This window comes from Bombyx mori, chromosome 6 (genome assembly GCF_030269925.1).
Source record: "Bombyx mori chromosome 6, ASM3026992v2".
In the NCBI taxonomy this organism is placed as follows: domain Eukaryota; kingdom Metazoa; phylum Arthropoda; class Insecta; order Lepidoptera; family Bombycidae; genus Bombyx; species Bombyx mori.
In genome coordinates, this window is record NC_085112.1 from 230,861 (window position 1) to 243,410 (window position 12,550).

Below are 12,550 nucleotides of genomic sequence, written 5' to 3' on the forward strand. Positions count from 1 at the left end.
ATATCTCAAGGTGGGTGGCGCATTTACGTTGTAGATATCTATGGGCTCCAGTAACCACTAAACACCAGGTGGGCTGTGAGCTCGTCCACACAACTAATCAATAAAAAAAGGAGGTTTCATTGAAATCTAAATTGCTGAACTCTCCTGGTGTCATATGGTCGCTGCTTGGATGCTACGTTATACCATCGTTACAGTGGCGGGAGTCAGTGGGACTGTCAATGAAATGAAGAATGGCTCCTATTGATTACTAAACATTCTAATTTTAGATTCAATATTGGACAAAAAAGAAGTAGTTCCATAAAAACGTTCAAAAATGATTCTTGAATTAACCCTGAAGCCCGACCTTGAGGGGCTGTCCTTATGTGGATCTCCCCACGTTCGTGTTGTGCAATCTCGCAACCTTTGTACCACCCTATTCAATGTCAGAACTAACCTACGTCTACTCGAATAGTCTAGATACTTGACATTAAAAAGAAAAATGACGACATAAATAGGATAATAAAATTAATGTTCAACAAACTTACCCAGATATCATTTAAGCGATTGTAATGTTTGCCAATTTCAGTGTCGGTTATTACTTTATTACTTATTGAGAAGAGAGTTTCTGCGCGAGCCAGAGGGAGAGAGCTTGGAAGACAAACAACATGCTCATGTTCCATTGTTATTTCAAGTCAATCTTTTATTACGAGATACATACATATAGAATAACTGTAATAAATAACAGAATAATTCTTCATCACGATTATAATTATAATTTGCGTAATTACTGGTGGTAGGACCTCTTGTGAGTCCGCACGGGTAGGTACTACCACCCTGCCCATTTCAGCCGTTAAGCAGTAATGCGTTTCGGTTCGAATGGTGGGGCGGTCGCTGTAACTATACTGAGACCCTAGAACTTATATCTCAAGTTGGGTGGCGAATTTACGTTGTAGAGATCTATGGGCTCCAGTAACCACTTAACACCAGATAGGCTGTGAGCTCGTCCACCCATCTAAGCAATAAATAAAAAAAAGAAACGGGTTTTCTTATTCTGTTATCTTTACAATTTACAGTAAATAAATAATAACACAAAGTATAGTCAAGTATCAAAATGAAACAATAAAATCAATTCCGTGTTTTCGCGATTCAATAATATACAAAGGAACTCTGTGAGTGGAGCATCGACCGTGCTGGGGAATGTTTTGACATTCTCTTTTGTCGATATTATTGCTGTAACATTTTCACGATATGTTTTAGACATAATGGAGACTGTAGTGAGAAATGGACAGGCTATATTATCAGAAGTTATATTTTCGAAACATGTTTACAGGGATGTTATTGGCAATTCATCTTTTGTAAGCAACTATCACGGTTGTCCGTTATCAAGATGTCACAGTTCGATTGAATTCGCATTTTTTCTATAGCTATAGTTGAAAGCGTATCTACGGGATGGAATGTTGACGAGTGCTTATTATTGGCGGCATGTAAGGGCGCTTAGGTCTCTTGCTCCTATGACTTTATAGGGAACATGTGCATCTATTGCTTCGAATGCTTAAACAAATATAAATGGTCTATCAAATGGCAGTGATTAATATTATAAAGTATCAAAACATATTATTGCGTCATGCTCAGCTTCCATTTGTTAGTTTCTTTCAGAAAATTTCGTAACAAGCACATATCGATAGCACGCTACGTAGCGCCATCTGTTGTTTCTTGTAGAACACACATTATGTAAGATACGGGACTTGTTCCACCCTCCTCCTCCCGTGTTGTTGTATCTTGGAGAACAAGCGCACAATTAATTAAATCTGAACAACGAAACTAGGATAAAGTGAACAGGTTTTCGCCGTCATATGACGATTTTAGTTTAGGATTCTAATAACGTGGGGTTTGTTCAGAACACAACAGACTTCTGCTGCGGGAGAACACTAGTTTTTGCGTTACAGTCCTCAAACGGTAAAGATGGAACCCTTATTATATCGGATGTCCTTGTGGCTCGTCGGCCTGTCCGACACTTAATACAGTATTTCTTAGGAACAGTTAGAAATATCAAGTTGAAATTGGTCCCAAATGTAAGGGTCTATGGCGGAAGGAAGTCATAATTGTCATAATATGGTGTTTATGGGTTTCGATAGCCATTTGATACCAGCCGCCCGCCTGAGCATTAAGAGGCTGTTTGCCGCTAGGTAATTGTCTTGTGAGACCGCACGGGTAAGTACCCAGATATTCGTTACGATGAGTGAGAGAGACAAAAATCTTAACTCGACCTGCGTAACGGCCTAGTGTAGACCCTCCAGCGGCCTTCTGTGTGCTTAGTGTGAGTTTTTTAACGTTCTCGATAACGTAAAAGTTAACCCAATTTTGTATGCAGTTGGAACAGCGCCCCTAGCGGCAAACGTACGCAAACGATCCCATTCCATACAAATATAAGTTAACTTTTACGCTATCGAGAACGTTAAAAAACTCGCACTAAGCACATTGGACACTTTAACAGTCAAAATAAAGATTTGCTATCACTTAAACAATTTTAAAATAGTAAATCAGAAAAATAATCAAAAAAGCTTGTAGCCACTTATCCAATATTTTAGCCAGTATTTCGTCCTATTGAACTTAAACAATATATTAAAATACTTTTTTTTTCTATTTTCTATTTGATTGTATCTATTATTTTACACGCAACAGTAAATTTAATACAGTTTTGTACGTACTACTCTATTAAAATCTGTACAAATTAATATAATAGAAATAGGTATAATAGGGAAACCTGAATACGTCATGTGAATATCTTGCTATCTCTCTTGACGCGAACACATTTATTGCGTTGAAGTCATCTCTTTTCTGTTATTTGAGTACTATCCACCGATCAAATTTAGAAAGTATACATTTATCAGTTACTTATTTCTGTACATATTAAAAAATTTCTGTCTGTTATAAATTTATTATCAAGAAGTCATTACCATTGTGAAAATATTCTGTAAAAAAATTCTGTTACTCTCCGTAATTACGGGCAACGAGTTTAGGGCGGAACAAATATCTGAAGAAACTCATCCGGTTTGATTAACGAATTTTATTAATCTAAATTTCCACTTTGCTTAGGCTTAGCTTTTTCATTTCACCGGTTCCTTGTTGTTTCTAAATGTAACGAAATTGTATCTAGCAATGGCGTCGAATACTTTTTGCTATCCATTTTTTATATAAAATTAATCATTGAGTTGAAATGATGTTTTGTTGTGTTTTTAACAAAAATAAGACGTTTTGATCAGGACCTCACCAAGATGGCACCGCAGTCACAGAACACTAGAATGCTGTTAAAATGTAAATATATCCAGCTGGTCTTTGTAAATTAACACATTTGCATTTATAATTTGTTATTAAAATAATTTATTAAAAATTAATAAATATAATTTTTAAGAATGTGCTATATGAAAATTTGAATTATAAGATTAGATTAGTTTTGTGAATGCACTAGAACTTTTAAATGATTGTTCAAAACATATCTAAAGAGATGGCTTCCCCAGCCAGGGGTGAGTTCTCGCAGCCATTTTCAGTATAGCTCTTGAGAATAAGCAAGGACCATAAGTGGTATTACAGATATTTAGTTTCAACAAAACTAGTCCATCGATTAGCAATTTTTTTGGAAACATTGGCGTTGTCCAAACAACTAGACAATGTTCAAACTGTAAAATCGAGTTCTTAGTTCTCTGCAACACAGACTCTGCAAAGCTTCAAATCACCGGGACTCATTATCGAATCCAAATAAGGTGGGTGGCGTATTTACGTTGTAGATGTCTATGGGCTCCAGTAACCACTTAACACCAGGTGGGCTGTGAGCTCGTCCACCCATCTAAGCAATAAAAAATAATCCAAATTACATACCGCTTCAACCCGATAAATTCGATTGGCTGAAAAGTACACCTCGGAGTCGAGTTATTAAATCTTTACAATTTAAGATATCCTACCCGCTACCATTTAGCAGCGTTCAACACGAAATTGTTCAATTCTAGACCTATTTATATCAAATCTTAGAATTCATGCATACATATTTAGATGCTATATATAATAATGAATGCAGCGCGCGGCATCTCCGAATGGTAAACGGTCGACGTGGCCCAAAGCACGTCATTACGGATCCTCCTGATCCAATAACGGTGCCTTTAGGCACCACAAGCACCAGTCGCCATCCTCGTCGAACCCGTCGCTTGCTACGAAGGGCTCGACGGGCGAATTAACCCATAGACACAACCCACTGAGTTTCTCGCCGGATCTTCCCAGTGGGTCGCGTTTCCGATCCAGCGGTAGATTCTGCGAAGCAATGCTCTGGCTAAGATCAGTGTTAACAACACTCTGGTTTGAGCCCCGTGAGCTCACCTACACACGATAGGGTGAAGCTGAATAGCCTCTCAAGGCTATCAGCATAGGTAGGGAAAAAAAGCGCGGCGCCACTCACGCTACGGAGGTTGATAGCTGCGGTAGCTACTAATTATTATTCTTGCATTTTCTTGTTATTTTCTCGTATAACGGAACCAAATCAGGGTTGGCCTCTTTGTTATGGGTAGCAGAAATGCATTTAGGTCAAGAACAAAGTTGATGTATCCTCGTACTCATTAGCACATCATCTTGATCTTAGAGGGCATACCTGTAAATAGTAATTAAAAGAATATTGTAGCGAGCCGGCCACTTATGTCATCGACTGACAAAGGACTAACTTCATTACTAGGAAAATAGATATTCATTAAAGAATACTTAATAAGATGTGAAAGTGAAATATTCCCAACCTAATTATCGGGCAAAATTAAGTCAAGGCTTTTATTTCTAGGTAATCATTTTGACGGTTAAAATTATAAGATACTTTCATCTGCAAATGAGACAGCTTCTCAATGAGGCGGGCGATTCTAAGCGTTCCTACTTACGGCTTTCCTACTCTTCAAATTGGACCATGTGGTTGTTTCGCGAGAGACATGGGCAGAATCGTATTGCTTACAACATAATTGATAGGTATTATTTATTGAAACAGGCACAAGTAGATAGGTTACTGGAAAAATACACTAAAACCGTATTAGTGCCGCTAGTGACGGATGATATAATATTAACACTTGATTTAACTGTTGGTAGTTTCCAGTATAATAGTGTTATAATGTCTATGGTTTCCTGTGACTATTTAACACCAGATCGGTCGTGAGCTAACTAATCTGTTCGTCAAAGTTTTGCACATTCACAGATGTAATATGTAGATCACAATATTCATAGACGTTATAGACGTTGAGACAAAGTTGTTTCGTATCTTCAAATTCAATAATTTTTTTAACATAGTTTTATACATTGAAATAAATATGTAGTATAGTATAGTAAGTTGTCGGTCCACCTGGTTGGAGGACGCCCCACGCTCCTGGTATCCATCCGTAGCCTGCATTCGAGGACTTTCCTCCCCCACCTGGCGTCGTTGGTTCGACAGACGTGACCGGCCCATTGCCACTTTAGCCTGATGACTTTTAGAGATATGTCGTCGAATTATTAGTGCGCACGGCGGGAAGATCGTTGGATTCGGAAGGCGGAGGACCGCATTCTGTGGAAGGCATTGGGGAAGGCCTATGTCCAGCAGTGGGCAGATAAAGGCTGATGATGATGATAATGATAATGATGATAATATAGCAGCTGTGCCTGATACGAATTCAACTCTAGTCATCTTGCAGGGCCTCTACAAGCGAGACGCTATGCATTGTGTTTTGAAAGACCTATCAAACTATCAACACCGACGGTCTGGTTCATATACGTCGAAATATGAGCTTTCATTCACAAAATGATGACTTAACTTAATGACAAAGTGAAAATAATGATTTCAAATAATTGTTTCATTCAAAGATAAAACTAAAAGTATTTTCTAGATGTTATTTCGATAATCTGCACTAATCATAAAATATTAAACATTTAGAATTGTTTCAGTTTATTAGATAAGTAATTAATTAAATAAATGTAATGAAATTTTTTAATCAATTGGTTTTATATAGTTAGTAGGTTTTGCCCGCAACTTCGTCCACGTGGAATAGTTAATTTGAGATAACACTAAATGTTACTGGCGACTTCATTTTCGTACAAGAATATAATTCGTGTGAATTTCGTAAGAATTTCGTGATATTGCTCGGTAGACCGACGGTTCCAATGTTGTTGTTCGGAACTTGTATATATTATGCAAGCTTATGTTGTATGATGACCACCGTTACAATGCTATATAGCCTATAAGCCTTCCTCAATAAATGGACTATCTAACACTGAAAGGGTTTTTCAAGTCGAAGAGTTTTTGAAGTCGTCGTGGCCTAAAGGATAAGACGTCCGGTGCATTCGTTGTTGCGATGCACCGGTGTTCGAATCCCGCGGGCGGGTACCAATTTTTCTAATGAAATACGTACTTCACAAATGTTCACGATTGACTTCCACGGCGAAGGAATAATATTGTGTAATAAAAATCAAACCCGCAAAATTATAATTTGCGTAATCTCTGGTGGTAGGACCTCTTGTGAGTCTCACAGGTAGATACCACCGCTCTGCCTATTTCTGCCATGAAGCAGTAATGCGTTTCGGTTTGAAGGGTGGGGTAGCCGTTGTAACTGTACTGAGACCTTAGAACTTATATCTCAAGGTGGGTGGCGCATTTACGTTATAGATGTCTATGGGCTCCAGTAACCACTTAACACCATACTAGGGGCAGGCTTAGGGACTCCGGTAACCGTACTTGTCGAACTCGACAAAGAGGTCGACGTGCAACCTAACCCATGCACCAGCCCGCTGAGTTTCTCGCCGGATCTTCTCAGCGGGTCGCGATTCAGATCCGGTAGTAGATTCATTCGCGAAACAATTGCTCTTGAGTTGTTAGGTCTCCTCGGAGGCGCTCGGGCAGTTGTTAGCAAATCCCACCCCTCTTGGCTGAGCCTTTGCTCGCCCACCTGTCCTGGTGAAACTGGAAAGGCCTTCGGGCCACCAGTAAACTTTCAATCATAAAAAAAAAAAAAAACTTAGCACCAGGTGGGCTGTGAGCTCGTCCACCCATCCAAGCAATAAAAAAAAAACCGACCAGTAGTTCCTGAGATTAGCGCGTTCAAACAAACAAACAAACTCTTTAGCTATATAATATTAGTATAGATTAATTTACGCGGCGCATGCCAGTAGAACTGTGAGTAGACGTTTTTTAATGGTTGTACTAATCTGAATGAAAAAAGAAACAATCTAATATTTAAATCTGGTTGGCACTATTCATGTTTCTGACATTTATTACCTACCATAATACAAGCCTCATAAACTTACTATGAATAGGGAAATCAAATATTTAATTAGTCAGGTTGTATCTGTTATATATCTAATACTATACAAAAGGAATGTAATATTTTCCTTAATTAAAGCTGGCGGTATTATTGAGGCAAAGAATAACTTGGCATAGCCAATCGTCATAAAAAAAATAATCCTACCTATGCTGATAGCCTTGAGAGGCTATTTCAGCGTAACCTTAGCTAGTAGTAGTAACAGGGCTCAAACCGGAGTGATACTAACACTGACCCTAGCAACGCAGTGTTTCGCAGAATCTACCGCCGGATCGGAAACGCGACCCACTGAGAAGATCCGGCGAGAAACTTAGTGGGCTGTGTCTATGGGTTAATTCGCTCGTCGAGCCCTTCGTAGCAAGCGACGGGTTCGACGAGGACGGTGACCGGTGCTTGTGGTGCCTAAAAGCACCGTTAATGGATCAGGAGGATCCGTAATGATGTGCTTTGGGCGACGTCGACGGTTTACCATTCGACTCGTTCGTCATAGTAATGCAGCAAAATTATCGGGCGTTTAATTTGAATGTTTTCAATGCATTTTGATTGGTGATCGCGAGCGAGCCCAATACGGATCTATGCGCTCGTTTGCCCATTTGTTTGTTATATTTTGGGGGAGCCGACAAAAAGAGGATCCTCCACAAGCGGATGTCACTACTGGTCAGCCGACAGGCGACAGACAAATTTATTTGAAAGCTTATTTTTTAAAGAGATCTGGATTTGGATTTATCTATTTCTATGTATATAGATTTTACACGAATTGCGCTCATATTCTAATATTTTAATGTTTTTTATTGATAAATTGTTAACGCTACTCCCTTTTAATTGAATACCGCAGATTGTTTATACCGACAACTTCATACATCTGTCTGTATCTTTTTTAATTACATAAATTTTAAGGTTCGTAAAACAGTACATAAAAAATTGGTTCATTGTGTTTTATTGTTCTGTTGGTTTTAATTGTTATAAATGTTTGTTATGTAAATCATAAAATAAAAATAACGTATTAATTATAAATCACAATTTACATGGATTTACATTTAGATTAAAATTAATCATATTAACATTTAACAACATAGACTGGTTTTAAAGTACATAGTTACTTCGTGATCAGAGTTGCTGGTCGCGACAAGGCTGGCACCGCCACGTTGCTTCACTTGTACGTGAAGAGTGTTACGAGTGGTCCCTTTGGCAGCCTGTTACTGGAATATTAACATTGCTAATAACGAGGACAACGTTTGCATTTATATTTTGATATGACCCGGAAAGTCATATTGGCAATAACGGATCGTTCGGAATCTGTTGCTCTAAGGAGAGATCTTAGTACTCTTTATTTTTGTATTTCACGGATAGTCTGAGGCATCTTCTCACGGCATTACCTGCGGTAACTATTTACTCCCGGGTGAGTAGTTGTCTTCTCCGTAGTTTTATCCAAAGCACCAAATAATGGCGTCCTCCAAATACATTAAAACAATTTGACTACTAAACGATGTAAATGTAATTTTTAGTAACAAATTCCCTGGTAGGTACATCCTGCCCTAAATACGAATCTCCTTTCTCAAGGTTTTCACATTATTATTTTAACTCGGAAGAGGAGCCTTTTGTTGCGTAAAATTTGCAGGAAATTCGTGTTTTGTTTAAAAACTTTGGGATGTTGTTTTTCGAACCTTTGACTGTTCTAGCGATTGTCAATTACAGCTGTTTTTACGTTTTATTTGTATTACTACTTTAATTTTACTTGTAGCGATGTTGCGAGTACCGTTTCCGTGCGCACGGACGACTAAGGTGTTAGTTATTTGCTCATCAACATTTTAATATTGTGCTAAATGACGTGAGCGTTTTCATAAATAAATATTTTAACGGATTTTAGGAGAATTGAGGTTAGTAATAGAATAAAGGCAGATGAAAATGAGATATATATTCTGTAATGTTATCATAATCTTTATTTTGGAACAGCTAGTGAGACGGCGCGGCGACCTAATTCTGGTTGCATTAGGCAAGACAAATCAAGAACTAGTGGCCCGCACTGCGCTTACTGTTGCCAATTGATCTGCTCTGAGGGGCAAGTTTAATAACTATCGGGAGAACGACTGAGAAACGCAGAGCAAGCACACATACAAACATTTATATTTTTAATACGCTTTTTTTTATTAGCTTCAAACGTATGTATGTTTGTAACAGAATCTTTGAACATGATTTTGACCCCTTCAAAATGCCGGATTAACTCGAAATTTGGTATACTTATTAAGGACCGATGACAATTCATTATTTAAAAAAAATTGAAAAAAAAAGGAGATTCAACAAAAAAATGAAAAATAAATAGTAGTTTAAAAAAAATTACACAATACGCTTTTATAGAAAAACCCACTAAAAAATATAAAATAAATTTTAATTAACTTGATTTAAAAATAGTGTAATTATTGTAAAAAAAAGCGTAGGGTGCATGATATCAGTAGTTATAAATATTTTATGAACAGTAATGAGTAAGAAGGGTTACTTTGATAATATTCTGATAACATAATTTTTTCTTACACTATTTTTAACTCAAATTTATTGAAATTCATTTTCTATTTTTTAGTTGGATTTTCTATAAAAGCGTATTGTGTAAGTTTTTTTATACTATTATTTATTTTGTTTATAAAGACTAGTGCCCGCTCATTGTACGATGTTTGACGACAGTCACTGGCGACTCAAGATGCTTATCGATTGCGTGTAGTATGTTTTTCTTATGTTTTCAAAGACACTGATTTGGCATGCAGGAGGAGTTTAGTTATGAAACAAAATAAATAAGTCGAGCTATAAATAAATAGGGGGAAAGATCGAATATAACTGTCTTGTTTTTGCCTATTATTAAAGATGAAGAAGTTCAAAAGTAAGCCTACGATTAATTTATTGTCACTCAATGAAATCAAGTCCGTCGCCATGTACCTTTGTGATTAAAGGATTACCTGTACTAACTTTATGACTTTGCAAAAGGCCTCGTGGTTCGTATTTTTTGGTTTAGTCAGGGTTCAACTCTCGAATCTGTATTCTGTAATTCTTGAATATATTCGTACTCTATCTAGTCTCATACCGGTATGTCAGCAAGTGAATATTCTAACTCTTAAATTAATCTATGGTCAGCAATAGACAAAGTCGGCTCTATCTATGACTCTTCAGGATATTATAGAATTGTTGGTAATCAGTGGTTCGACGAAGCTGCCGTCCGCCAGCGATGGTAACCACCCAACATTAGCTAGGTCGTATGCTCTTCGACCCAGGGAGCCGGCGGTCGTGTTGCTGACGGCTGCCGGTCCGGCGTTTGGGGGATGGCGGGATGGATGTAATATGCTCTGCGTAAACCCTGTCCCGCCGTCTCAATAGCTCCGACTAGGCTCCGGCTCGGTCCGGGCTAGGGCGCCGGCTGTGAGCGGCAGGAGGTTTTCGATGTGCGGGTGGTGATGCGGTGATTTTCTCCTGTAGAAAAAAAAAGGTCGTATGCTCGTTTACCTTCGTAGGTACCAACACGACTGGTCCGTCATTAAACTTACTGAACGGTGTCTCCCGGCTTGTCTGATGGCGCATGGCGCACGGCATAATTATAATATTATCGTTTGGAGAGAGGGAATCTGTATGTAATGTCAGATCTCGATCTCATGAGCGAGTTGCGTTGTGGAACATAATAACCAACTTTCATAAGGGATTTTTTATCCTGTTTTGCATATTCTAAGTCCTTTCCATTTCTACGTATATAATAAGGTAAGTAAGTCTCTCTCTTTTTTACTGGTGGTTGGACCTCTCATGAGTCCGCACCGGTAGGTACCGCCACGCCGCCTGTTTCTGCCGTGAAGCAATGCATTTCAGTTTGAAGGGTGGGACAGCTGTTGTAACTATACTGACACTGTAGAACTCACATCTCAAGGTAGGTGGCAGCATTTACGTTGTCTATAGGTTCCGGTAACCACTTAACACCAGGTGGGCTGTGAGCTCGCCCACCGATTTATCTCATAAAAAAAAGCGATGATGTTATTTGCTGTAACCCGAGACACGCGAAAGGTTTGCTATTCCTGAACTTCGTAAAAGGTTTGCGAGAGATTCGGAATTAATAATTTTCGTTTATAACTTTGGAATTGGATATAATTTTCATTCATGTTTTCGTAACTATTTATCTGACTAATTAGCTCAAGAAGCGCAGAAGTTGCTGCCGATTATATGAATGCGAAGGTGTGTGAAGATCGATGGATGTATATTAATCTTTCACGCAATACTACTGAACGGATTTTGATGAAACTTCACGTCATTTTTTCTTTTTTTGTCGTTGTAGGCAGACGAGCATACTGCTCATTTGATGGTGAGTGGTTACCGTCGTCCATGGGCTTCAGCAATGCCAGGGGCAGAGCCAAGCCGCTGCCTACCGCATAGCTTATATATCAGATTAGCACATAGGCTTACAACGTACGATGGGGGCGCGCAAATCGTTCTAACAGATCTAGGTATGTTTGTCCGTACAATTAGCGAGAGTCGCAACGTGACCGGGGCTCAATCGTTACCTTTATCAATATTATTTATTAAAATCCAAATTTATTTATAAATATATAAATTTAAACAAGTACATTATAATAGTATGCGTAAATAAGGCGGCAACAGGATTTTACAACCTTAATAATACTAATAGGTTATAATATTAACAATCGTGTGACCTGAACTGTGTACTGTATGTGTATACTTTTGTGTAAGTTGTGTGCGTACGGGTGCGTATGGGCGTGTGTGTTAAGGGGAAGATTAATTAAAACTAGTTTGAATTATGAATTTAAAAGTTTGTATGTTTGAATGTTGTTACTCGACCACGCGAAAATGGTGGGCTGGCATTGAATAAAATATCTTTCGATAGTTTGCAACCTGAATTAGCATACGATAATTATAACATAGCAAATGATTGATAAGACCCTGGGATCGCCGGGATTATTATAAATCACGCGAAGGTGTGTTCACTGGTTCGTGATTCCCCTGTCAACAGCTCGGGTAGTTGAACACATCTGAATCTCAATTTAATCAAGTGTATAATCGGAGAGCACGTTCATTACATAGCTTTAACGAGCCTCTCTTGTTTATAGATTTACCAGTGACATGGGCTCCCGCGCGCACGCTACTGCCGTGCGTGGTACCCGACGGAGAGACGCTGGTGGTGCGCGGCCCGCCACTACTCCTCGACTCCGATGACCAGAACCGTCTCAAGCCTTACGTTTGGATTAAGGATAACAAGGAGATTAAGCAGTAAGTAAACA

General features: G+C 38.6%; 1 protein-coding gene across 4 annotated transcripts in view; it reads left to right on the forward strand.

Annotated features, from left to right (window-relative positions):
• Nucleotides 1-12,550, forward strand: part of LOC101744081 (protogenin B) — a 108,509-nt gene that overhangs the window by 51,941 nt on the left and 44,018 nt on the right. For all 4 annotated transcript variants that reach the window (XM_038011828.2, XM_038011829.2, XM_038011830.2 and 1 more), the window contains exon 2: nt 12,380-12,539. In XM_038011828.2, the coding sequence (XP_037867756.2) occupies nt 12,380-12,539 (160 nt within the window). The remainder of the gene's footprint in view (nt 1-12,379; nt 12,540-12,550) is intronic.